The sequence below is a fragment of the Sinohyriopsis cumingii genome, chromosome 17 (assembly GCF_028554795.1).
Source record: "Sinohyriopsis cumingii isolate HCF-2022 chromosome 17, ASM2855479v2, whole genome shotgun sequence".
NCBI lineage: Eukaryota > Metazoa > Mollusca > Bivalvia > Unionida > Unionidae > Sinohyriopsis > Sinohyriopsis cumingii.
The window spans coordinates 96,597,110-96,623,901 of NC_142977.1; the positions used below are offsets into that span (position 1 = coordinate 96,597,110).

At 34.5% G+C, this 26,792-nt stretch overlaps 1 protein-coding gene across 1 annotated transcript in view; it reads right to left on the reverse strand.

Annotated features, from left to right (window-relative positions):
- Positions 1-8,654: 8,654 nt before the first annotated feature.
- The window catches only part of LOC149779487 (cation-dependent mannose-6-phosphate receptor-like), a 34,705-nt gene continuing 16,567 nt past the window's right edge, over positions 8,655-26,792 (reverse strand). The window contains exons 3-7 of the mRNA XM_089938634.1: positions 19,578-19,714; positions 16,633-16,717; positions 13,100-13,188; positions 11,822-11,948; positions 8,655-8,988 (exon numbers count right to left, since the gene is read on the reverse strand). Of these exons, the coding sequence (XP_089794760.1) occupies positions 8,929-8,988; positions 11,822-11,948; positions 13,100-13,188; positions 16,633-16,717; positions 19,578-19,714 (498 nt within the window). The 3' untranslated portion in view covers positions 8,655-8,928. The remainder of the gene's footprint in view (positions 8,989-11,821; positions 11,949-13,099; positions 13,189-16,632; positions 16,718-19,577; positions 19,715-26,792) is intronic.

Sequence of the window (26,792 nt, forward strand, 5' to 3'; positions counted from 1 at the left end):
TTAGCTCATCACTGCGAACATTGTCCATGACGGGCTGGGTCAAAAATTCGTAAATACCCAAAGATCAGGCGACCCAACATCATGATGACTTTTCCCTTGTAATGCTATCTAAACTTCCGTGTCCCATGTGCCTTCATCAGATGGGCCAGTCCGTCAGCGAACATTTACTGTTTCGTCAGATGCAAAGTCATGTTCTATTATTTCTAGCGTATTGAACAATGCCGATACTAATATTCATATCGCGATACCTGCATTTCTAGGGGAATGAAAGCTGTGACAATTTTAAGATTTAGTTTTGCTAGATGAAACCGATTTACTTGATTATATTCCTCGTATGTACCTCAACGTACAATAAAATATGTCTACGCTTTTTCAACCTTATATTATTTAATTACAAGTATGAAATATGCGAGGATGATTTGTTATGTATCAATTTCCAACATAGCTTTCTTTTTTGTTATCACTGTGTTTGAATATAATAACTACAACTGACCATCGTTTTCATTCTGAAGGTAAAAAAAAACTGTATACAATCACCAGTACAAGTTTATGTGTGTGTGTGTGTGTGTGTGTGTGTGATTTAGATTTTTAACATAGCTACGATGTCTGAAGTGCGGGAAATTATAGTGATATCTAGCACTGGGGCATCATGCCGCATGAGACAGTCACATCATCCTGACACCAGGCAGGCAATCTTAACACTAACCTCCTAATGTTAGAAATCGGAGGTAGTTCAGTACTCATCGGTCTCTTTACACCGATCCAGCTCAGAATTAAAACTTCATGGAACTGTAATCGCCCAAAACCTGAACTCTAATATAACTGACCATAATCCGAGGTGAATTTGTGAGTACTGATAAGGAGTGGTCTATATCGGTTCAGGTTGAAAGTGAGGGACATACAATATTGAAAACAGAGGGTTTATTGAGGACAGGCAATATTGAAAACAGAGGGTCTATTGGGGACATGCAATATTGAAGACAGAGGATATATTGGGGACAGGTAATATTGATATAAGGAGGTCTTTACTGCAGTACATACACACAAACGTCTTATGACGGTCCCACCACCACCACCCCTTGGGCGTTTTAGTCCGATTGTGAGATGTAACTATAACATGGACACGGAAGGACATTAAGATCAACCTTCGTGTCTGTCGTAAAAGATAATTATACTGTACTGTAAATATATATTTTTCTTTTCTTTTCCACAAAGTTGGTAATCTATCTTTTGCTGATGCATAATATGAACATTTTAACTTTATACTTTGATTTTTATGTATCAGTCCAACCTTATGTTATGTTGGTAAAATATATGCTCAAAATCAGAGTCGAATCAAGTCAAGTGTTGATTGGGGGTGGGGATTCCAAAATTTGAAAAGGGCCCTGACTTTCCTCGAATGAGCACCGCAGCTAATTCTATGTGTCTGTTTAATCAACGTGTGCATAATACCCAAGAAAAGTGCGAAAGAATAAAACGATAGTCACATTTTGTCAAGTTACAAGGGACTGTATGTTAGGGTGTGTGTGTAGGGGGGGTTGTTTTTTTAAGCGGGAGTGCCGGAAAACATGCCACCACCCCCACCCGCATCCAGCACTGAAAACCCAGACCCATGCTCCAAGTCTCAAAACTTTGACACTGATTTACATTAGATAGATATTGTGAACTGGGAATTTTACAGATTTTAGTCTTTTGCATAGACTGCTTCATTTCTTTACTCTACGTGTTCTCTCTCTCTCTCTCTCTCTCTCTCTCTCTCTCTCTATATATATATATATATATATATATATATATATATATATATATATATATATATATATATATATATATCTGTGTGTGTGTGTGTGTGTAATTTAATTTTGTAATTTGAACCTTAACTTATCATGTTCCAAATAATTTCATAACTATAGAGTAAGGACTTGACTTATCAAGTTTACATGAATACAACCTCATATTTGTATTTATATAACAATTGCTTCAAAAGGATAATATACCTAGAAATGTACTGAGATATCAGAGAATAAGAACAAAGTGGATCACACCAGTAATCGTCATCCTTCTCTTCCGCTGAAAACGGGAAATCGGGTTTGCATAAGGAAAGAAACACTTTCGTCAACAGGTACTTACCAAATTGCACTCTATAATTGTTATTGTGACGAGAAGACTTGGTGAATTCACATAAAGATGGGACGATATAAAGATATAGGCTTTAAAAGATACGTTTCCCTCCCTTAGTTTAAATAGAGTGAAAAAGAGAGAGAACGGCGTCAGTAATACAGAGTGTATCTTCAAATAAAGAGTACGCACAATAGGAAAAATGTCATATCAAGAAGGTGAAAGTATACTGGAAATGGTATCCACCCAATTCCATTAATGGATTGCTGTCACGCAAGTCAGAGCTTATAGAGAGAAGCTGTCTTCTAAATCTCGTGTGACCATCATCATCATCGTATGTAGTATTTCACGGCAGACGCATGTGCATTGTTAAGAGTCCAACAAAATAGTTCCTCGTAGTCTTTACCCCATTACTTGCATTGTTCTGATTACTGACTAAAGTTACAATAACATATGATTGGACTGTAATTGTAACTAAGTAATATTCTTGGCAAAAGTGTGCTAATACGTGTTACTTTATAAAAATCTAAAACTGAACAAAAATAATTTGAGCGCTTCCGTTGTCAAACCTTTTTCAGTTTCGGAAGTAAGCAGTTATTCCGCGTTGTCAAACTCTTCAATTGTTTTAGGTTTGTAGTTTCAATCCCACAATGCTTAATTGGAAGTGAGTATGTTTCGAGAAGTATCAAAATATTTGAAGTCAGAATTCCCACTGATGCATTCTTCTATATTCATCTCCCTCAGAGAATCATACCGACCCATTCCCCATTTGGACCATGAACGTTTAATTCCCATACGGGCCACATGTTGCCCCATCCATGTTCCATCCATGTTAAATTCCAATAGAGGGTCAAGTCGGCTCATCCTTGTTGAATCCCAAAGCAGGCTGTCATGACCATTATATGTTAATTTTCCATACGGCCCCATACTGACCCATCCATGTTAAATTCTCTTAAGTTCCAAAAGTGTTCCAGGTATACAGTAATATCTGATATAACTGCTCTGGATTACTAATGACAACATTGTACATTCGGGCATGTCATTTAAGCGTTTTGATTTAATTAATCGATTTACTTCATATGTTTTAATTCTCTTTTTCACTTGATGACTCCTTACATGTTCAATGTCCTTTAAACATTTTATAAAATAGTTATCGATTTGGGAACATATGTCTGTGGATGATTAGTATCACTTGTCTTTGGGCATATGAGTCTATGGAACATGACAGATAATTAGTATCATTTGTGTTTCAGCATAGGAGTCTATGAAATATGACGGATAATTAGTATCACTTGTGTTTGAGCAAATGAGTCTATGGAACATGACGGATAATTAGTATCACTTGTGTTTGAGCAAATGAGTCTATAGAACATGACGGATAATTAGTATCACTTGTCTTTGGGCATATGAGTCTATGGAATATGACGGATAATTAGTATCATTTGTGTTTGAGCATAGGAGTCTATGAAATATGATGGATAATTAGTATCACTTGTGTTTGAGCAAATGAGTCTATGAAACATGACTGATAATTAGTATCACTTGTCTTTGGGCATATGAGTCTATGGAATATGACGGATAATTAGGATCATTTGTGTCTGAGCATAGGAGTCTATGAAATATGACGGATAATTAGTATCACTTGTGTTTGAGCAAATGAATATATGGAACATTACGGATAATTAGTATCACTTGTCTTTGGGCATATGAGTCTATGGAATATGACGGATACTTGTGTTTGAGCAAATGAGTCTATGGAACATGACGGATAATTAGTATCACTTGTGTTTGAGCAAATGAGTCTATGGAACATGACGGATAATTAGTATCATTTGTGTTTGAGCAAATGAGTCTATGGAATATGACGGATACTTGTGTTTGAGCAAATGAGTCTATGGAACATGACGGATAATTAGTATCACTTGTCTTTGGGCATATTAGTCTATGGAACATGACGGATAATTAGTATCATTTGTGTTTGAGCATATGAGTCTATGGAATATGACGGATAATTAGTATCACTTGTCTTTGGGCATATGACTATGGAATATGACGGATAATTAGTATCACTTGTCTTTGGGCATATGACTCTATGGAATATGGCGGATAATTAGTATCACTTGTCTTTGGGCATATGACTCTATGGAATATGACGGATAATTAGTATCACGTCTTTGGGCATATGACTCTATGGAATATGACGGATAATTAGTATCACTTGTCTTTGGACATATGAGTCTTTTTCATCCCCATGTAGTTACCAACAGTTGTTCACTGAGATTTTTTTTTTTTTTGGACAATGCAATGTTTCTGTAACATGTATACGAATCTTATTTAGTTTCGCAATATTTTAGATATTAAGAGAGGAGAGGGGGATATAGGATCAGTGGCATTTATTTGCAAGTAGTTGAGTGTATTATTCAGGACAAATACGGTAAATTGTATGTTCAAGCTTTTACATCTCACGTGTTCCTTTTCTAAGTGAACAAAACTATTCATGTTACTATTTGTGTAAGTTAAAAGCTCTACTTACTGCGAGATGCCATCAGTTTTGAAATCGAACTGGGGTCCAATTTCCCACCAAAAGCACTATCTGGTCATTTGCATGATGACAGATCGTATAGGCATAAATATAAGACACTAACACAATACTGAAAGCAATATCCGGTGATTTACTCATGTCCATTTTGACACAGACTGTTATCAATACTAGTTTTTGTCATGCGTTTCCATGTGTATAATAATACATCAACCCGGTCAATGACTGGTTAACATTGACTATAATAATATCAGTTTGTGCAGAGTAAATCTTGTATGTGACTAACATTGATGATAATTATGTCTGTACATAGTAAATCCAGTCTGTAACTGACTAACATGTACATATTAAATTCAGTTGGTGACTAACAATAATAATTATATCTGTTTTTGCATTGTAAATCTAGTTTGTGACTAACACTGAAGACACCTATATCAGTCTGTACATGGTAAATTCAGTCTGTGACTGAGTAACATCGATGATAATTATATGTCTGTGACTAACTAACGTTAAAGATAATTATATTAAGATAATTGCAACTTATCAAATCGTCGTAAACATAGTACAGTATATATCTAGTATACGAACTCCTGTCATACACAAGTACTATTAGTACCATATTAGACATATCGGTATTTTCACAAACAATATTTATAATTTATTGGACAAAGATTGCTATCAGCGATTGTGTTTAGTTTACGTCATAATTTGTCTTAGGCTCATTCTTCCAATCAAACTTGTATTGGTTGAGGATTTACTCTATAATAATTGATTAGTTTGAAGATGCAGCTAAGCTCAAAAGACCAAAACTGTCTGGTTGCTATATTTTTCTCTTGCCAGGGTTGTGTCCGTATCCATGTAGGTTGTGCAAATTTCATCATAGTATTTTAAAATAACACAGTGAAGTGTGATACGATGTGTAGATATCCGTAGTTTTGCATGATAATAACGTGGTTATACGACCATATTGAAGGAAAGTGTGCCGTAGAGAACGAATTAATCTCTACGCCATGGGTTTGAAAATAATGTATATGGGTGTCTCAGCGACCCACTAGATCTTTATTTCTGTTTGAATCAACACATTGTTCCTGCTTTAGGTAACATATATACTTAACCATGTCATTCTTGTTGACCTACTCGTCTGTACACTGGAAATACCTCTGATGCAATTCGTTCGAGAATCGTTTTCAAAAATGTAGTTTCCCGGTGACTTATCCTTACGAACATAGAATATTGTATTCGATATCTCATTTTGTACTAACACTGACACTGTGAAAATCCGATTTGCTATCTGGAGGATAACGAGGATATACAAATTTTTGGTGAACGTTTACTTGTTTCCTCCTTCATGGTAAGCAGACACGATAGAATCCATTCTGAAACGGGTGACACTCAGCAACTGAGCAGCGGCGTTTTCGATTACAGTGTCTTAGACGACATCACAATACTCAATTATCGAATTCAGTGATTCCTCCAATTCGATAGGGTAGCCAGAATACATGTAGGAAAGATGATTTTTGATGATATCTTGTCACTGCTGTGCTGTGCTCGTGCTTACATCCAGGATAGCAAACAAACTGTGAAAAAGTGATGGACACCGTTTTTGGCGTGGGATTTCCGTTGGGGTTTCACTATCGATGGTGTGTTCGATTCGTAACAACCAGAATCGTTTTTCAGTGTCCTTGCACTTGTTTATTGACTATTAAGACGAACCACATTCCAGACTTGAGCGGGATGAACGTTTTCTACCGAAGCCACTTCGTAAAGGGCCTTTCAGTCTAAGTGTATGGACTGAGGTAATTTGACCATGAAACAATATAAGTTGTTGCTGGGAAACACATCACTAGGACTCTAACTTGTAGCTTTCGATATAGCAATCGTATTTTTTCTTGATCACTCGTTCTAACCCGAGAAAGTAAAAAGTTCCTTTAAACATTTATCAGCTCATGTCTTATATTGCATAGATAGGAAGATCATGTATATGTACTTGTTCCATGAGAAGAAAAAATTATATCGTGCAGGTGGGTGAATGAATTGTGTGACCAGTGCGTAAAATTTTTCCAATACGAACCCAATCTGCGATGTTTAACAGTTCTTTCTTTCTTTCTGGTTTGTTACTTTCCAAATAATCGATAAAATATAATCACTTTGTTTTCAAGTGTCACTTCTTCCAGGGCATATTTGATGCTACGCTGTTGAGATGGATTGAAAGCAAAGGACGTGATGACGTGTCAATGTATTTGAGAGTATACTGATGTGTAAAATATTTCCACATATGTTCTTTAGAGGTCTTTGAAAACGCACAACGACACTGGCTTTTATTCCAGGATTTTCAGTAGTGGAAATATTGATCGGTCTTTTTTAATCATTTCTCAAACGTCGGTTAAGAAATTCGATGCTTTTGTCTTTTTGCCATTGTAGAAGATATCGACCACTTTGTTTCAAGTCAAGTTTAAAGCTTGTACCAACGCTGAGCTTGCTTTTTAAGTCAAAGGAACTACTCTACCTGTTTTAACTTCGATTGCATAATACTATATAACAAATAGTTCCTGTCAATCAAGAATTACATTCTTGTTGCAAGTGTGACATCTCGCTTGATTAGGATTAGCGGTGAGATTGTTCGTATCAAAGATGAGACTCCATACATTGATTATAAGAAACTAAAGTTTGATCTTCGTCCTTCTATACGATTCAGTTGTACCAGCGTGATGTCTTTCCAGAAAAGCGTGTCCTTTTAATACAGGAATTAGCTCATATACGTATGTTTACTATTCATGCTACTATTACACATATGAATGGAAAGGGTAGATTAAATTTTTATAATACAAAACAAACATGGACACAGACACAGAGATAAAAGAAATTTGAATAAGGGTAGGCAAGTACGATGGAGACAAGAGGGGTAGGCAAATACGATGGAGACAAGAGGGGTAGGCAAATACGATGGAGACAAGAGGGGTAGGCAAATATGATGGAGACAAGAGAGGTAGGCAAATACGATGGAGACAAGAGGGGTAGGCAAATGCGATGGAGACAAGAGGGGTAGGCAAATACGATGGAGACAAGAGGGGTAGGTAAATGTGATGGAGACAAGAGTGGTAGGCAAATACGATGGAGACAAGAGGGGTAGGCAAATACGATGGAGACAAGAGCACAGTCTTTTCATTCTTATTACCTCCATATCACCCCATTTTATTTCATATTCCTATAACAGCCATCCCAGAGCACAATATTAAATTTTCATAACCGCCATAGAGCAATTGTTACTACTATTCTGTGCCATCTCCCGACTTCTGTCGACCTATTACTAGGACTTTTAGTAACTCGGTTTCAAAATATATTAAGCAAAGTTTGTGATTTTATGAACAATTACAACTTTTATAATCGGCGCCTGAATTGTTAACTTGACAGAAATGGCAGTTGATTTCATACCTCATAAAAGGTAGATATTGTTTTGTTACTTGTTTCATAAACAAGACCTACATCAGCCTCGTAGATAAACAAACAAGTCCTTTCAAAACAAACAAATTATTTCCCAAATAAATTTGAACGAAAAACTTATTCGAAGTTCAAATGTTCCTGATTGTCCAACAAGACTGAATAATTTTTCACCTACTGCCGCAGTATGGAATCTCATACTTTTAGATCTAATCAAAAGACCTAGCTAAATAATAATAATAATAATAATAATAATGAGGACTTTTGTATAGCGCATAATCTTTATAAGCTCTAAGCGCTTTACAACATTAGACAACACCTATAAGATAAAAAACATATAATAATATTATTGCAAAAACAAACACCATTAAATTAGAAAAAAAACATTACAAAATAAAAATCATGCTGAGAATATTTCAGGTAGGAAACATTATTAAATGTGCAGCACGCGATCTAAAATTAAATGTAATATTGTTTTTATTTTATTTTATTAGAACACCTTCTACACGTCTGTGAATAGGAGTAATTCAATACACAGAGCGCAACAAGGTCATTTGTTGGTTTTATTCTGCACAAATCATAGGAAAATGACAAAGAAAGATAACCGGATAACTGTTATTGTCGTAATATGCTTTGTGTTATTTCATATCACATATATGATGCAATGTCAATATTTCATTCGCATACGAGATCACAAAATAACAACTTATTAATATCGACTTTACATGAGGAATTTTCCAGAACATCTGGTATAAGTCAGAAATATTCGCGCGCGGATCCTTCAGCCAGAAATGGTTTATGTCCATGTCTATGCTTTAAATTTGTGACATCCGGTCTCAGATTGTCTGGTACCCGGACACGTTTTTTCCTCCACGAATTAAAAACACAATACCAGTCTGAAAAGAGCAAGAGAGCGAAATAAATAAAACACTTGGAACACTGTAGTTATGGTCCCGACGACGAGACCACACAAATATTTACGCACTTTATAAGTAGGTTTGTTTAATATAAAAAAGACACTGAACATTACAATTTATTGATCAGTGAAGAATGCTCTATGACCAGAAATTTGAGAAAAAAACATTCACTTGGGCAGGTCTACTGCGGAGATTTATCCGTTTCAGAGAAATTTTGCCTAAAGAAATATCGAGTTGCAAGTAATCTAACCCCGCGTAATGAACTTTTCAAACAATATAAATATATTAAGGCTAATTGGAGTTTCTTTTGTACTTAATGTTGACACGTGTAAAAAACTAAAATGCCAACGGAAGTCCAGGTTACAGAACCACCAGCACAACTTTAATAATAATAATAATAATAATAATAATAATAATAATAATAATAAAACTAATAATAATCTTTATACTTATAACAAAACTACCTTAATATATTTAACCTGGTACATGCATAGTTTGCATAAAAATTTTAATATACCCACTGATTCCATGTTCTTCAATGATTCGACAGGAATAGTAAAATGTTATGCAATAAGTAATAATTATAATTATTACATGATCTTTGCATAAAGGTGTGAAGCTTGTAATGATGAAGATTATTGAAACATTTCAGGGAATATAATGGTACAAGCTAAGGGTCCTTACTTGACCCAGCGGTTGTCAAACCCTGGCGCGATTCTCACTAGAAGTCATAAGTTTGACCCAACTTTCCAAAGACTTCCATACAACTTCAGTTGTAAATTAAAAAGCCCGACGTGTCCATTCTATACTTAAATTTTACTCTAATAAATGCAAGACCACAGATGTCACAACCTGCCAGATATATATCAACCGCACATCTGCATGGTTTATCTTCATCATGTTTCCGTACCGCCAGCCGTTCACGCCTTAGAAAATATACGAGTATCCCCTAACACTGGGAACTATTTTAACTCCGCCACCTTAGGCCAGTCAATGTATGCTTTCCAGACATATTTCGCCAATATAACTGCACCATATTTGCCCCCATGGCGACATAAACGGTATCTGCCGAGTCCCTTCTTATTTATTCCTTTGTGTATTTTACCGTGTTTCCTACCGTAAATAATGTCACTGCAGTCACACCAGTAGATTTTAATATGGACTACCTTACGACAGGGATATTCATTCGGTTTTGGGCTGAATTCACTACTAGTTTACCATGGTATCATGGAAATTCGCTAACACTTCACTCCGTGACGCTTGCTCCTAGTAATTGGCCAATTATTTCGGGCTAGGGATATTTCCATTGCGCCGATTTCCAACAATCGCTCAAGTAATCACACAAATCTAAGAATTCCTTAAAACGGGGCGCTAAAATCAAATGCGCATACTCCAAATTTATTACAATAAGATTATCTCAAATTACTGTATATTGGACAATAAACATGAAAGTGATATTTCTCATCGATATATGTACAAAAAGGACACACTCTTTGTATAAATGGAATATATTAAAATCTAGATAAATTAGCCATGACTAGAAGGTTTCCACTTTTGAATACAAATAGCAAACGAACGAATATACTGTACATGGCATTGTTTGGAAAATAAAAGATGGTAATGAGGTTTACAACTTGGCCTCTGACAGTTTGTATATACGATCCTTGTTCGCGCCTATCAGACATTGAAAATAACGATATACCTTATCTAAAAGATCTTTCTTCTCCGAGAAAGTTTAAAAGGCGAACCTGAATGCAGGCATTATGGTTCTAAAAGGATTAGAAAGGGTTCGATGAAGAAACGATATGATCATCGAGCCCTTATGAACTATGGCCACCAATCTGGCTCACTGTGAAATCCTATGACAAGAAAACTATGCTAGGAACTCCAATGCAGATTGAAATGAAAGGGATGTATAGTTCAGATGATATATTTGTTGGGATGAGACTGTATCTCACGAAAAACAGTGAAGTGAAAAAGATCAAATTATCTAATAACATGCGGACATTTTGCAGCCGGTCATAGTAAAAAAAAAGAGATTTAAAAAAAAATACTATCTCTCCCTCACACACGCTCACACAAACACCAAGTTTGCCTATATAAGTATATTCATATGCGATAGATACAACAGAAAGTATTAACTCGTTCACCTGGACAAATAACAGAAGAAATTATAAACCATATGTACGTTTCATCACTTTGCATATACCAGTGTGTAATCTGTTGAAAAAGTAACCAGGTTTATGAAGAGAGGACAGATCCGGACAGTATCAAAAGACATGCTGTTTAAGCTGTATATCACAGTGGTGTTCAAAAGATTGATTGTCTTGAATTTGACATGATAAATAAACTTGATCTTATCTAATTTAGGACGGCAATGTATCACGAAGAGAAGACATATATAGATCGTATTAACAGGACGTTGTTTCAGCTGTCTGTCACAAGAGGGGAAAGAGTCAATGGTTCTAGTGTCTAGAATTTAACGTGAGAAAGAAACATGATCATTTCTAACTTAGAGTCGCAATCCTCTGGAACAAGGTTTCAAGAGCAGAGAATGATAAGTAATCTCCATAGATTTCACACCTTTATCTTCCTGCAGTAAAACCAATGTCGTCATATACACATGTAGTATAAACAATATTCCCATACATATCCCCAGTAAAAACATTATTACCCCATACCTACCTCCCCATACCCAAATCACGCCCCTCCCATTCTTCATACTTAAGGAGCATATGCTAGTTCAAGACTATACTCAAGACGCATATTCGAAGACAATATACAGATTACATAACAATGCTTTAGAACATACCTTAACATAGACAGGGAACTGTCTCCACGTATCGTAATTTGGAAATCTTTCTTTGCCAGTAGCTTTCCGCACAAAGGTCTGGAACAGTATCCCACCAACGATGTAAATAAACAGCAAGCCGACAAACCTGTGATTCGTAAAGTAAACATTGTTCACGAAATAAAGGCAAGACAGAACTCAACACTGAAAATGCAAATGCACAAGTGTGTGTGTGTGTTTGTGTGTGTGTGTGTGTGTGTGTGTGTGTGTGTGTGTCACGATTACTATAATATACATTTTTTTTTAAGTGAACATTTATTTATTCAGAAAAAATGAACGCTTTTGACCAGATAAAGCAAACCATGCTACTATAACTGATGAACAAGAATTCAGCTCTGTTCGATGAAACTATAAAATTTCTAGTCAAACGGTAGATGAGGAAATTACCAGAGCTGTAATGGAATGTATAATTACCAATACAGCAATTGACAAGCAGGGGACTGACCATCTGTATTGGAAAGTAGAGTTACTAATGTAGCTAATCGACAGGTGAGAAATTGATCCGTGTTATTGGAAAGTATTGTTACAAATGTAGCAATGGACAGGTAAGTATGTAACCTGTGTTATTGGAAAGTAGAGTTACAAATATGGCAATCGACAGGTGAGAAATTGGCCTGCTATATAGGATAGTAGAGCTATCTATATATATATATATATATATATATATATATATATATATATATATATATATATATATATATATATATATATATATATATATATATATATATATATATATATATATATATATATATTGACATGTACTGAATTGACATACTTTAATGGGATAATGTTTTTACGTGGGAAAGCCTGCCGGTAGCTTCTCGTGGGTCGGTGGTTCTTCCCTGGGTTTTCCAGGGTTCTTCCTCCACCAGTTATACTGGCTGCCATGTATAGCCTATCTTGTGCTGAAAAATGGCGTTAAACCCTAGAACAACAACAACAACAACAACTTTAATGTGAAGTAGAGCTGACAATGCACCAACTGACAACTAATGGAACTACACTCCATAAATATTCAGATGCGATAGTGTAATAATGTAATAATGTAATAAAGAAACTTTTTAAAATTAATTAGAACAAACTCAAGACAGAATTTATTCGACACCGTTGTTATATATATTCCCCATATTTATTTTCATTGGAATATAATATATATACCAACTGAACAAATGAGAATAAAACAGACAGTAAAGATACCGGGTTTGAAGTTGCTATAATTAATAATATTTTACTCACACAATAATCAGGACAGTTCCAATGGAAATACTAACTCCCCTTGTTGTGCCACCTTGTATGCAGGCATATTTACTTCTTAATTCGAAATCCTATAATTTAAAATAATGCATATAAATCAAGTGCACATATATATTTCTTTAAATGGACTCACTAGGGAAACGTTAGGGACATTTTATCCCATGGTCCGTATACTACCATACGGTCGAGAATGTATTTTGTTGGGTTAGAAACTGGAGTTCCATCGAAACACTCTGATTACAAAAATTCTGAAGGACAAGGCTTTTAAAACCATGCACCAAAACTTGGATTCTTTGGAATTGACCGTGATCGGAGGTCAATCACTGCGTGCTGGAAAGCTTGACAGCTATCTATAGAGAGACTGATGTTGAAAACATAGAGCCTGGTTGGAAAAGTATTTTGGAAAAACATGGTCTTTTGAGACAGGCAATATTATAAAAGATGATCTTTGCAGCGGTGCATAACAATTTATTTTAGTCTGAGTTTGAGTTGCGACTATTAATAATGTCTCTTGCCAATATTAGAATCCACTTTCATCTTTTCGCTAAAGATAATTACCTTGTACTGTAAATATATGCTTATGTCAATTTCATTGTCACGAAATTTACAGTATATTATATTTTTGTTTAGCATTAATGCGTCATATATGAACATTTCACATGTATGACTTGGCTATTAGACAGCGAGGCAATTAAAACAACGTATGCGTGCCCTTGTTACGGGTAAATTTTAATAGCAACAGGCAATTTACCACAGAGTCTTTGTTTCCACTGGAAACGATTATTGTACAATAATACGTTCTGGACCCTTTATTAGTAGAATGCTTCAGGAGGTATGATGAGTCCAAGTTAAGTCAGATTTATATTTCATCGAGTACCCTATCTTTAATCTAGACCTTAATTCATATATTTAACTCCAGAAGTATGCTATGCAGGTAAAAGTCACTTGCGGAAAGCTAAACATATTTAGCATAAAATTCTATTAAAAAAGTCCTAAAACATGAAAATACGGCACTGTAAATAGAAATATCTTGGAATAATAGAATTTTCTTAATTTTAGTCATACACACAGACTGCCTAAGATCTTGAACTTCATACATAAATTCTGATTTGGGAATTTGAAGCACGAAGAATATAGGACCAGGCAAAGCGAAGTTATGGCGAGCAAGCCTTGTGAAGTTATCGTGGCCACGCCATGAGAAACTGTGGTCGACAAAACTTGTGAAGTTATGGTGGCCAAGCCTTCTAATGTAATGGTAGCCAAACTTTGCGAAGTTATAGTCGCGGTACCATGGTAATCTATATACTGCATCACTACGCATATTTGCTGTTTGCACAGGTTGTACAGTTTGCTATCGGTTGTAGAGAAATAGAACTGCAATGACTAAACCAACTGAGTTCCTGATATATTTACTTCTTTTTTCTTGATCTTTAAGAATTCAAGTGCATTAGTTACAAGTTTAGATGCACGAAGACTATTTTACTTATCTTAGGCACCAATGTAGACAAAACTATATAAAACATCATGTGTTGCACATTGTCTACCAATTAAAGCATTTTGAAATCACGTCTGTTTGCAAAAGATAAGAGGCCGAACTTTAAAAAAAAAATATTTTCTGCTTAGACTTCAATGTTCATTTCTATTGAATGCAACTAATATTTATTCACTGGTTAGTACATCTACTGGAAATATCAAGGGTAAAATATAAAGGATTCTCCTTGGGACTCAATTAGGTTGTAACAACAGCTTGCCAGTTAGTGTAGAGATGCCGAACCATTTTTTGTATTAAAAAACACATACATATAGATAAACTACAAATAGCACAATGGGTAAAATTTATTGATGTCCATTCTATGTTAAATGTTCTATTTAACTTTATTAGGTTAAGCATTACATAAACTGTTAATCGAGATGAGTTCGTTTTAAATGTGTATAATTGTTAGACACTATCACATGTATAAATGTCTGAAACACAAATTAATACCTTAATCCAGTCATTAGCCGAGGCCCAGAAACCTTTGCTGTCCACGACGAGATGTTATGTATCATAAACCAAACATCTGAGTCGAAGAGAATTTCCTATCAGTGATGACAATTTCGAATGGGATAATATTAAAATTTGTTTATCAACATTTACGGCAAATGATAAAATATTTATTGTCCTCTAAAATCCAAAAGTTAAATGTATACAATTGGAGGTACCATACAAATATTTATATAACGATGGTACAGGTAGGAAGTAAACTGATCACATGTCAGGAGATTGATTATAAACTTTCTTACATATATATCACAGCCTTTAATATGCAGTAAAATGAGTAAGCCCTTATTTAAAATGGGATAGCAGAGAATCCAAACTTATTCATCATTCTTCCCCAAGCTTAAATTGGGTAGTTGTGTCATAGGTTACTATTTTCACGTTCTCGTTTAGTCTTGGAACATATTAATGCGTTATTGGATTTATACAGCGAAGAATAAAGTATGCTAGCAACACTTGGTTCTGGTTGCATGTGTCATGTTGGTTCGTTGGCTTTAAGGAATCCGCACAGTTTAAAGAATAATAGATGCATAGAATGATAGACGATTATATCTTAAAGTTCGACCTTGTCCGACTATGGGAAGTACTCCCAATTTTGAAGAAGGAATACATAAAGGATAAGACAGAATGAAATATGGCGGCTAATTTAGGACCGAGATATAACACCAGTTTGATGAGGCGGTTGGTTTACAAACCCAATCCAAAGACATTTCTCTTTAACACTATGACAGCATTCAATTTGTAATACGAAAAATGTATACTAGATGTTTACAAAACAGAGGAAATAAATTGCAGTAATTAATGGCTCTAAACTGTACAATATAATAAGAATATGAAACCAAATAATATACCAAAACCGATCCCGAGTCGCATTACTACTACGACTACTACTACTACTACTACTACTACTACTAATAATAATAATAATAATAATAATAGAAAAATGCAAAATATGCTTACATATGATAAAATAGTAGGCTTAGTAGATTAGTTTTCATAAATTGGGATGTCCTTGGGATTTGACACCACGTCTTTTACGTATTTGCATTTGTCTGTCCAGATGCGTGTGCATTTTTCCTATTCCATTAACAGAGACTTGTAAGTATGATTCAATCACTCATGATAAATTAGATTTTGTACTTGTTGCTTCGAATGTTGTTTCGATACCTATTGGGATACTAAAGTAACCGCATAAAATCACTCTATAAGAGATTGAAATATCATTTACTTTTCATTATTTTCGCGTATAAATAATTTTATACATTTTCAAATTTCTTAATTTACCTCCAGTTAATCAGAATTTAGTTTTGTCGGTAGATTTGTCAATTCATGAATAAAAACAAATAATATGTTATAAATGTGTTGTTTCTTGGTAGAAAGATATCCGCAGTGTAGCTTGAGATTAAGGGTTTTAACAAAATAATTCTTTTCCAAAAATCTGAGCTAAATATAGAGAACTCTTAATTTTTGGCTTTACATAAATTGCCTGTGTGCCTCTCTCCCCCAGTGCAGTGAGTTGTCCCTCTAGACTCTCATTACAAATGAGTGTAAAGTAAGATGTCCTGAAAAAGAGTAATTTTAGCTGTATAAATTAGAAAAGACTACACAATACTAAAATAAACACTTATTGATAAGCATGCAAAACTAATAATAATACCATGCAATAAATCATAGAAGAGATCAGATCAACTAGAGAACTTTAAAACTTTAAATATTTTCATATATATATATATATATATATATATATATATATATATATATATATATATATATATAACATGTACATTATATTAGATTTGTGCTAATTGCAGATAAAATCCTACATTTGTAGTAATTTCAGATAAAAATTTGTGAAGCCAATGTAGTAATATCCATCATTTCGTAGCCTTGGTAAAAAATGATTAAAATGCTTCAACCAATTTCATAACTTTGAAACTATATCTCTTGTAATATTTATAATTTGAAAAGACCTACACAATACCAAAATAAATAAGTGAAAAAGTTAATTGTTTTTGCATCGAACTTAAAAGCATGGTTTTGTTTTGTTGTATTAACGGTGCATTTCAGTCCATTATTGCCATGGACGGTCCGAGTTAGCCGACCGGACTGACCCTGGTGGGTATAAAGCCCCTGACGCTTGGATTATAAAATAACAATCAAACACTTGAACTGCCCGGCTCCCTAGGCATGTGCATGTTCATAAATAGCCATAAGCGACATACTTTTCTAATTAAAAATATTACAAGAGACATAGTTTCAAATTTATGAAATTGGTTGAAGAATTTTAATCATTTATTTCTTACCAAAGCTCAGAAATGATGGATATTACTCCATTGGCTTCACCAATTTTATCTGAAAGTAGCACAAATGTAAGATTTTCTTATCACAAATATCCCTTGTATAAAGTACATAATTTATGACATTATAAGCAACTATTATACGTAAGATATTAAATTATAATACATGGCTTATAAACGTAAATAACAGTAGCAGAATTATGCTAGGATTTGCAGCGGGACATGGAAATCCGAGTCAAATGGATACATTATTTACCTCCACACGAGGCTCTACCGAGAAGGAAACAAAGCACTTTAACCCTGCGACTTCGATTTCCTTGTCTAGGTACAAACACCGAGCCATTATTGCCATTTAAATCAAAATAACCTTGCACGTTTGCATTATATTTAACAGATACAAATCACAGGATTCGTTACATATTATTATTGCCTCTCATTCTGTATAAAGTCATCAGGTTTTGTACTTTTTCATCAAAATCTAAATAGGTACCTAAGTAGAATCTATCTATATATGATGCTCATAGAAACGAAACAAAATATCAAAAAGGAAGTTAGAATTATTACCTGCTGCAGTATTGCATCATAAGCTTCTCGAGCCACATGCTTTGATTTTTGTAAACGCGCAAATAATACGATTATGTTAATGAGGGCAATGGGATGCCCAGTCGATTCTAAGTACATAAGTTCAACGCATGAGATAAGATAAGCATAAAATCATTTGATATTATTACGGTATTATCACACCTAATCAATGGATGTCATGTGAAAATAAAAATAAGTAATTAATTTCTTTTTACCGATAACTTTTAACATTTATTGGTTCTAATTTGGGAAAGGTTCTATGGTAGGCACCGGTACGGTAAAGTACACAACTCAGTCTAACGATGTGTGTAATGACTGCGCGGGGATTTCTAATTTTTAATATTCTTAAAATTTATATTTTATATCCTGTAAATATGTCAAGTGTTGCTATTACTGGTACAATGATAGGCTACATGGAATTTTTCTTGTTGACTAACGTATGGGCCGATGAATAAACCACTCAGACTGGTAAATGTAGGAATTTTCATTTGTTTACAATGTTTGACTCAGGTAGTTATGGTTGAGGTATTTGACAAAGTTTGAAGAACGCAGCTCAGACATAACACATTTCCAGTTGTTGTCACCTTTGCGGACACATTTGAGAGAGTTTGGATATTTGTATATCCAGTGATGTGTATTGCCTATGTGTCTGGAACAATGTTTTTTGTTATAATTCGTTCCACACATCATAGTGAATTTTATCCTATCTGTAGCTCATTAAATTTTCAGGTCAGCGTAATTAAATCTATCTAAAAATATTTAATTCGTTTCACACGAAGTCTTTAAAACTAATTAGATACTTTTATCTACATTCAATGACGCTGACCTGGAAAAGTATTAAGTTGCATATAAGACAAAATGATGTATATAGTTTCTAGTATAATACCGACTAATTCAATTCGTGTAGGTGCGTGGGTTTGTCTCTCTCAGAATGTTTTGTTTGGTGTAGTAACAAACTTGGACATACCTTAGGTTGCTTTATGATTGAATTTCGTTTTGTTATATCTCTATTGTTGTTGTTCTTGTTGTTTGATTTTAAAATAACTCCGTCAGGCACAGTAGAAGACAACAAGGATTTCTTCTTTTTAAAAGTGGTTCCTAGCGCGTGGACCATGACTGAGACTACCTGACTGAGGCAACCAGACTGAGATAAAACAAGTGAGGTTAGCAAAACAGCTAGATTTCTCTGTCACATGGATGGGAATACACCATCACAAACTTACCTCTCTAGTAAATCGCTGATATGTTGATGATCAGCCGACGAATGCAGTTGAATTCGAGGCAAACCTACTAAAACAGGCGATATGATTGTGTGCAACAGAGTGAGTTTAATCGTCAAAACCTCCATAGCTTGGTAAGTACTAGAAAAAAAAAACGTTTCTTTCTTGAGGAAAACCCAGATATATTTCGCAACTCGTTATAAAATCGTGTTTCTTTGCACCACATCATAAAATATATCTCTTATTCACGTATGAAAAAAAAACAATTCCTCTATGCACACGACAAGATAGATAAAATAATGTAAAATCATTTATAAAGTCACCTGAGCGTATTTTCCATTAACGTATCAGCGCTGTATTGAAGAACGACGCCCTTGCTGCCCTCAGAAAACCTGGCGCTGTCTTGTGTACCCAGGCTATAGTAGAACATTTGTCGCTCACCATACCTAAGTTGAACCACCTGGGCAGAATAGTGACAAATGTCAGCATTCAGTTATATATAAAGGTTCGACCTACCAATCAGTAACACATTCTCTCACCTTTCGCTCTCTGTCTCTCTCTGTCTCTCTCTCTCTCTCTCTCACACACACACACACTCACACACACACACACACACACACACATATATATATATATATATATATATATATATATATATATATATATATATATATATATATATACACACACACACTCCCTCTGTGCAGCTATACAAGGATAGTGGAAGTAAGTTTAAAAGATACAATCTGCATCCAAATCACTGTCCTGGGGAACTATCAACTAAGGAAGATTCCTCTAAAAAGAAGAATATCGCTGTTAAAGAAGAAAACAATGCAGAAAGAAAATCTTTATCCTGATACACCGTGGTTAAAGTTTCAAAAACACAGCCTACAGAGACGAAAAACGAAATCGATATGTTTGTAATTTTGTCTCCGCCGAAAGGTATACGACAGAGGTAAACTGCGAAAAGACTTTGAAGACTTTTGCTGCAGATATTTCCCGCAAAAAGCCTATGCTCTGAAAGAAATCACCAAGGAGCTCAATCACAAATTAAGAAGCCATCGTCACCTTATTTAAAAATGTCATATCAAAACACTTAAATCATGCAAAGAAATATTCAATCTTGAACTAAGAAGAGAAAGAGGACTTATAACAATTGAACATAACACAAACATTATAATCAAACATGTAGATAAGGACATCGAAGTAGTCGTCTTGAAGAAGGAGCCCATAAAAAATGGAATCAAATAGCCAGTTAACCGATATCAGGTTCCACCAAGATCTAGACCAAGACCAACATTGCACAATGCAAAACCTACAAAATAAATTACTGATGAAGCGTACAAACTGGGCACACTACTTAACCCTAGAAAATTCATGTACGTAAAGATTTGTATTCTGCCTAAAATCTCATAACAATAACCCGACTAGATAATTTCCGGTAATAGACATCCCACTTCAAGGATATAAAAATATATTATTTTTCCATGAGACTACGTGTCTATAAACACCCATCCTATATTTAGGACAAGACATAAAAGTAAACCAAAAGAACTATTAACGCCATCTGTAATGCTTGTTTCCTAAAATGTCACATCCCTGCATACCAACATACCGCAAAATGAAGTGAGACAGGCATGTAAACAAGCATTGAAAACAGGAACTGTACAAGATCAACCTGCTCATTTCCTGCTTAGTCTTTTGAAGTTAGTCTTGAAACTTAATGACCTTGTATTCAATGAAAACATCTATCTCCAAATCAACGGAAACGCAAGTGGCACTAACACGATCCCCTTATATGCTAATATGTTTATGGGAAGACTGCAGAATCAAGACTGCAGAATCGATGAGACTTACACCATACCAGTAGGTATGCTTCATCCATGAAGGCGAATGAAATGGCAACATGTAGGAGAAAATGTGGATCACTTCTATAACAAGTCAAATAATTTCCTTCCATCAATAAAATTTACAGCAGAATTCTCAAATCATGTTCTTCTAGACGCAAGAACCAGACGAACAGGAAACGAACTCCACACAGATATCAACTCAAAACCAATTGGTATACGCCAGTATGTTCTCCCATTCAACTGTCATCCAAGATAAAACATTGCATTAGGAACATCTTGTATGGCCAGCCACAGAGGACACGCAGAATGTGCTCCGACCATGAAACATTCCAAATAGGGTATACGGAGTTGTATAACTAGTAGATTAAGCGAGGCTACGATAAATACTTCATGTCGTAGGCATCGTAGAGGGCTGGTGTCCTCTTAAAATATAGAGAAAAGAAAAAGTTTGATCGGACACCATTTATCATGACCTACCATCCAGACTACCACAAAGTAAGTAAAATCACCCAGAAATACTGGCCCATCGTAGAATCGCGTGACACACTAAAGTTACGTCCCCTAACAAATTTACTCCAATCACAAATAAAGGTCATATTGGCATATTTGGGCTTTATGGTTATACAAAGTGCATAATCCGTCCGTACGTGACAGAGACGAACACATTCTACTTTGTATTGATAAGGAAAGACATTGAACATACATGATTTAAGCAAAATGTGCAAAACATAGAAGGTAAGTTACATCATCACATGTAGGACATGTGGCCTACAGTATGTTGAAGGAGATACATAAACGGGCAACCTTTATAGATCATATTGGAAGACAAAGAAGCTAGATAGAGTTCATACAAAATTCAGTACATTATAATGCATTATTGTCTAAAGTCCTGAATAAATAAAAATCATTTTATGTGTCTCTTTGTTTGCTTGTTCATATGAATTTTTAGTTAGTCTGTCTCTTCGTTTCTTAGAACTTGCTCATTGTACTATTCATTGTTGAATATTTTTTCACATAGAGAACTATCAGATGACAGAAGCATGCAGCCGATTGCAATATAATGTTACCCTAGTTTCATCAATAGGTAACGATAATTTATGATTACATAATGTATATATCTATCTTCAATAATAAGAACTGAATATTTCATGTTTACTTTGGTGCCTGCTAATCATGAAGTGCAGTTCTAATGATATTATAATGCTATGTTTTTCTATGTAAACGGAATGCTATGTTCTTTGTATTTGTTACCTGTCTTGAATTTTCCCTATCTTTCCATACCTGTTTATCCTTGGTCTATTCTTTCTTCTTTCCAAATGACAGTAGAATATATCAACCTTACTGATTGAAACAGTGTGATTAAGCTAGTATTTGAATAATTAGTGTACTGAATATTCTTTATTCCATTTTTAGGGTTAATTGAATTGCAAATACAACACCCAAATACAGAGAAGCTATGTGTACTTCCTTGTACCTGTGAAAATCTATGCCCATAACCAACACGTGTGGTAGTGTAGGCTACATTCTGTTATAAGTCAAGACCGCCTAAGCTGCCATTTTATCATCGGAATTCAAATCAAAGTTTTAGTACAGGACTTCCATTTGACTAAGACATGTACCGTTTAGTATATTCAACTGTGTTCTGCGTTTATTGTTTGTCTGCTTTCTCTTTGTTTGTAATCGCCTTCGACAAATGCTGAGTGAAGGTCAAATGTGATTAGATTAGTAAAATACTAGGGGTTTTTTTTGTTTCCTTGTATTGTTCTATTGACACCCTAATTTTTAATTCCTGTTTGTATTCCTCCTCAGATTTGATTTGCATAGTTGCCGTTGCTAATAGTTCTGCGTTTTTCACTGTTATCTTCTATAAAACCCAATTTGTTTTCAAGTTGGTTACTAACCATGTAAATAGCATAAAGTAATAACAAGTTTGTGGAATGAAATTTGATGCTAAGGGGCTTCAAACCACTCAACAGCTACTAATAAATACGGGTGATTTAAATATAGGGGAACATCAATATAAATTAAGCCTCATTTGAGAAGCATAGCTTAAAAGGAGCAATGAAATAAAATGCTACGTCTACAACTTTGGACTGAGGCGGAAGTGATTTTGTAAAGTCTTTAGGTTAGGCAGGATCAGGAGATACATGGACAGTATAGAAATGCAAACATTTACAACAGTTGCAAATAGGCAACCACAAAATAGTTTTGATACCAATTTAATACAAGTGGAAATGATGCTGGACATACATACTAAATGTAGCAATGGGTGTATGGCTTCCAAACATGAGATTTAGAAAAAGGTTACACTCCAATGTGATGTCATTATCAAACTACAAATTCACAGAGCGAAATGAGTATGTAAATGATGTTGATGTAGAAAAACAAATTTTGAAAAAGATGACAAATTAAAAGCTGAAATAACAGGATAAATCAGCAGTGCAAAAGATGTAAAAAGCAAAGTTAACTTGCAAGACATGTAGCAAACCTATGAAAATAAACGGACACAAATAGTTGGAAATATAAAATATTATAAAATACTTTCAAAGAAAATAATTTTAATATTGATTCAAAATATAAAAACAAATTTCAATTTGTCGAAATTGTAACAGTTGTTTAACGGAAAAGGTGTAACAATTCATGTTATCTTTAAAGTAAAATGTATTTTAGCAGCAAATGTTGTATATATTTAACAGGGGGATTTGATGGCATATGTATTGCTAGTAATGATGATTAAATTAACACAGATATGGTCGTTTATAAATTTAAAAGAGGTATTAAATGTATTGCCATTTATGTCGTTTACGGTGGCTAAATATACAGCAACATCATTGTCTAGTATAGTTATTATAGTAATAAGCTGGCATTTTACAGTAGCTGGTGTTATGTACAATTAATTTGTATTTTTGTTGCATTTTCTCCATCATTTATGTAATGTATATCTGTATTTTGACATTGACCTATGTCCAAAATCAACTTAATGATATACCTGATTAGTGACATTTATTTTATAAACATCATAATACATAGCTAATATTTTTTATGATTATAGACGAAATAATCTTGTCATTATTATTGGAGGTAATCATCTGTATTTGAATCAGAGTGTAGGCCAGTAGCGTCTTAGTTGCAAATGCCTAATCTTGTTGAAAGCTTTGAATGTGTTAGGAAGATGACTGACTTACATCCTGACATTATTATTGTGTCTGAGCTTTATTTATCAATGTTGTTTACTTGAACAGTTATTTATTTCAAGTGGAATCAGTCTTATTGTTGTGTTTAGATTTTTACTTGGATGGATTTATTTATTTAAATTATTCACTGGAATATTTTTAAAAAAATGCTAATTAATACTTCTTGGACTAAACCATTAATTTTGAATTATTGTGAATGTAGTAAATGACATTTTGGGTTATATTATTGTCGTACATCAAAAGACCGTTAACATCGCTACATTCCAGGCCGTTGCCATATTAGCGCACACGCGACTACAGGCACATCAACATATCCAAATTGAAACATCAATGGAAATCAAATTGAAACTACATACTTTTGGACTTGTCATAGAGGTCTAAAGATTGTTTGAGATTTAATTCAAGATAATGTAGGTTCCATTTTAATTTTCACTTTGTATTCTAGGAAAATAAACTATTCGTTGAATTTTTTAGAACTGTAGGTTTTTGCTCCTCTGTCTTACTATGTTTAAGACAAACGAATCGTAACAGAAAATTCGGAGCTCATGTCCGGGATCCGAATTTCTCTAAGGTATTTTAGAAAACTTCAATTTGTTTAAATTCTGTTTGTTTCGAGATTGTTTAATCTCACTTACTTTAGAAATCCTTAGTGAATCCAGCAAGCTTTCACAATGTCACCTAAAGTAGAGAACCTTATTTTAATCCAAGCCAGAAAGGGCTAGAGTCTTTGATTAAGGACAAATGCTCCAGCTTGGCAGAAAATATGACCTGATGCGTAGGATTCTTTGACAACCAGGAAATCAAATATAGTTTTCTGAACTTACTATGGAGAACTATGAATACACATGTCGAAAAGTTGTATATCACTTAATGGTGATTCTACTAAGTCTATCCCTATTAAACATTTAAGGGACACAGGAGTTTCTCAGAGTCTTTCATCATCAAGTACTTTGCTTGTTTCTGAGAAGTCTTCTTCGAATGAAATTGCTCTTATGCAGGAGGTAGAGATCAACTTTGTTAATTGTCCATTGAGTACAATTGTCATCAGACTTTTTCTCATGACCAGTACCATTCGGAAGATGGACGTTATTGCCCGATCAGGGCGTTCATTAGTACTAGGCCAATGACCTAGCTGGAGATAAAATTGTGATTGATCCACATGTAGCTAACAAGAATTATTTTGGACCAGAAAGTCGATTCAATTGACAAAGAAATTCCTCAATTATACCACGGTTGTGCATTACTAGAGCTTTGGCAAAGGAAGCTCCTGAGGATGATGTTGAGCAGGAAATTATTTATTTAGCTGACACAATGTTTGGTCAGTCTTTTCATGAGGTTACCTTTGTTTTTCTGTAGATCTGGTCACACTTGTCAAATGGTAGGAATAGCCAGTAAAAAATACCTAAGGCTCATCTGCAAATTATTCCTGCATTTGACGAATCATTAGCAGAATAATGGTAGACTGTGCCGGTCCCTTACTTAAGGCTAAGTCAGGCAACCGATAATGTTTGACAATAATGTGCTCGTCTGCAAGATTCCCAGAGGCAACTCCTTTGAGTAATATTAAAATTAAAAGCATAGTTAAAACGTTAATATAATTTTAAACAAAATATGGTTTTCCAAATATGTCCAATCTGATCAAGGGTCAAATTTTATATCTGGAATTTTCCATCAAGTTATTCATGAATTAGGCATCCAACAATTTAAATTTTCTGCCAATCATCCTGAAAGTCCAAGTGATTTAGAAAGACTTTGTGATATGTTGAAGAATATGATTCGGTCATATTGCTTTGATTTCGGAAACGATTTAGAAATTTCGAACTTGGTTTTGGTCATACTGCCAATGGGCCATTTAAATTATTAAAAGAGAAACATTTTTCAAGTGAAGAGTCAGAAGTAAATCTTCTTTACTATGTATCTGATTTCAGTTAAGGGTTGTCAAATGTCTGTGAAATAGAAAAACAAATCTTGACTCTACTCAGTCAAAAATGAAATAAATACCACCATATGGGTTTTAAGCCAGCTGACGAAGTTTTGGCTCTCTTGCCCATACCTTACAATCCTATTCAGGCTAAGTATTATGGTCCTTATGCAGCTAAAACGACACTAATTGACTAAAATGGTATCATTAACTCTCCAGGGAAGCTAAAACAAGAACAATTTTACTATAAAAATATGTTAAAAGAGTACGTTGATAGAGATAGTTCTTTTAATCATTCAGTCAATTTAGGATTTAAGTAATTTAATGAAATCGCACTCTAGTGACTTTGCTACAACAATCTTCTGAACCAGAACATATTGAATAATCTGGACTAGAACCTTTTACATCTACAGCCACAAAAAGGAGTGAACTAAATCAACTTTATTTGAATATGATAACTTGTTTCAAGATGTTCCAAAACGAACAAATAAAATAGACCATGGCGTTGAAATTGTAGCTTCGACACCTGTGAAACAATACCCGTACAAGATACATTCAGCATTTGCTGGAGAA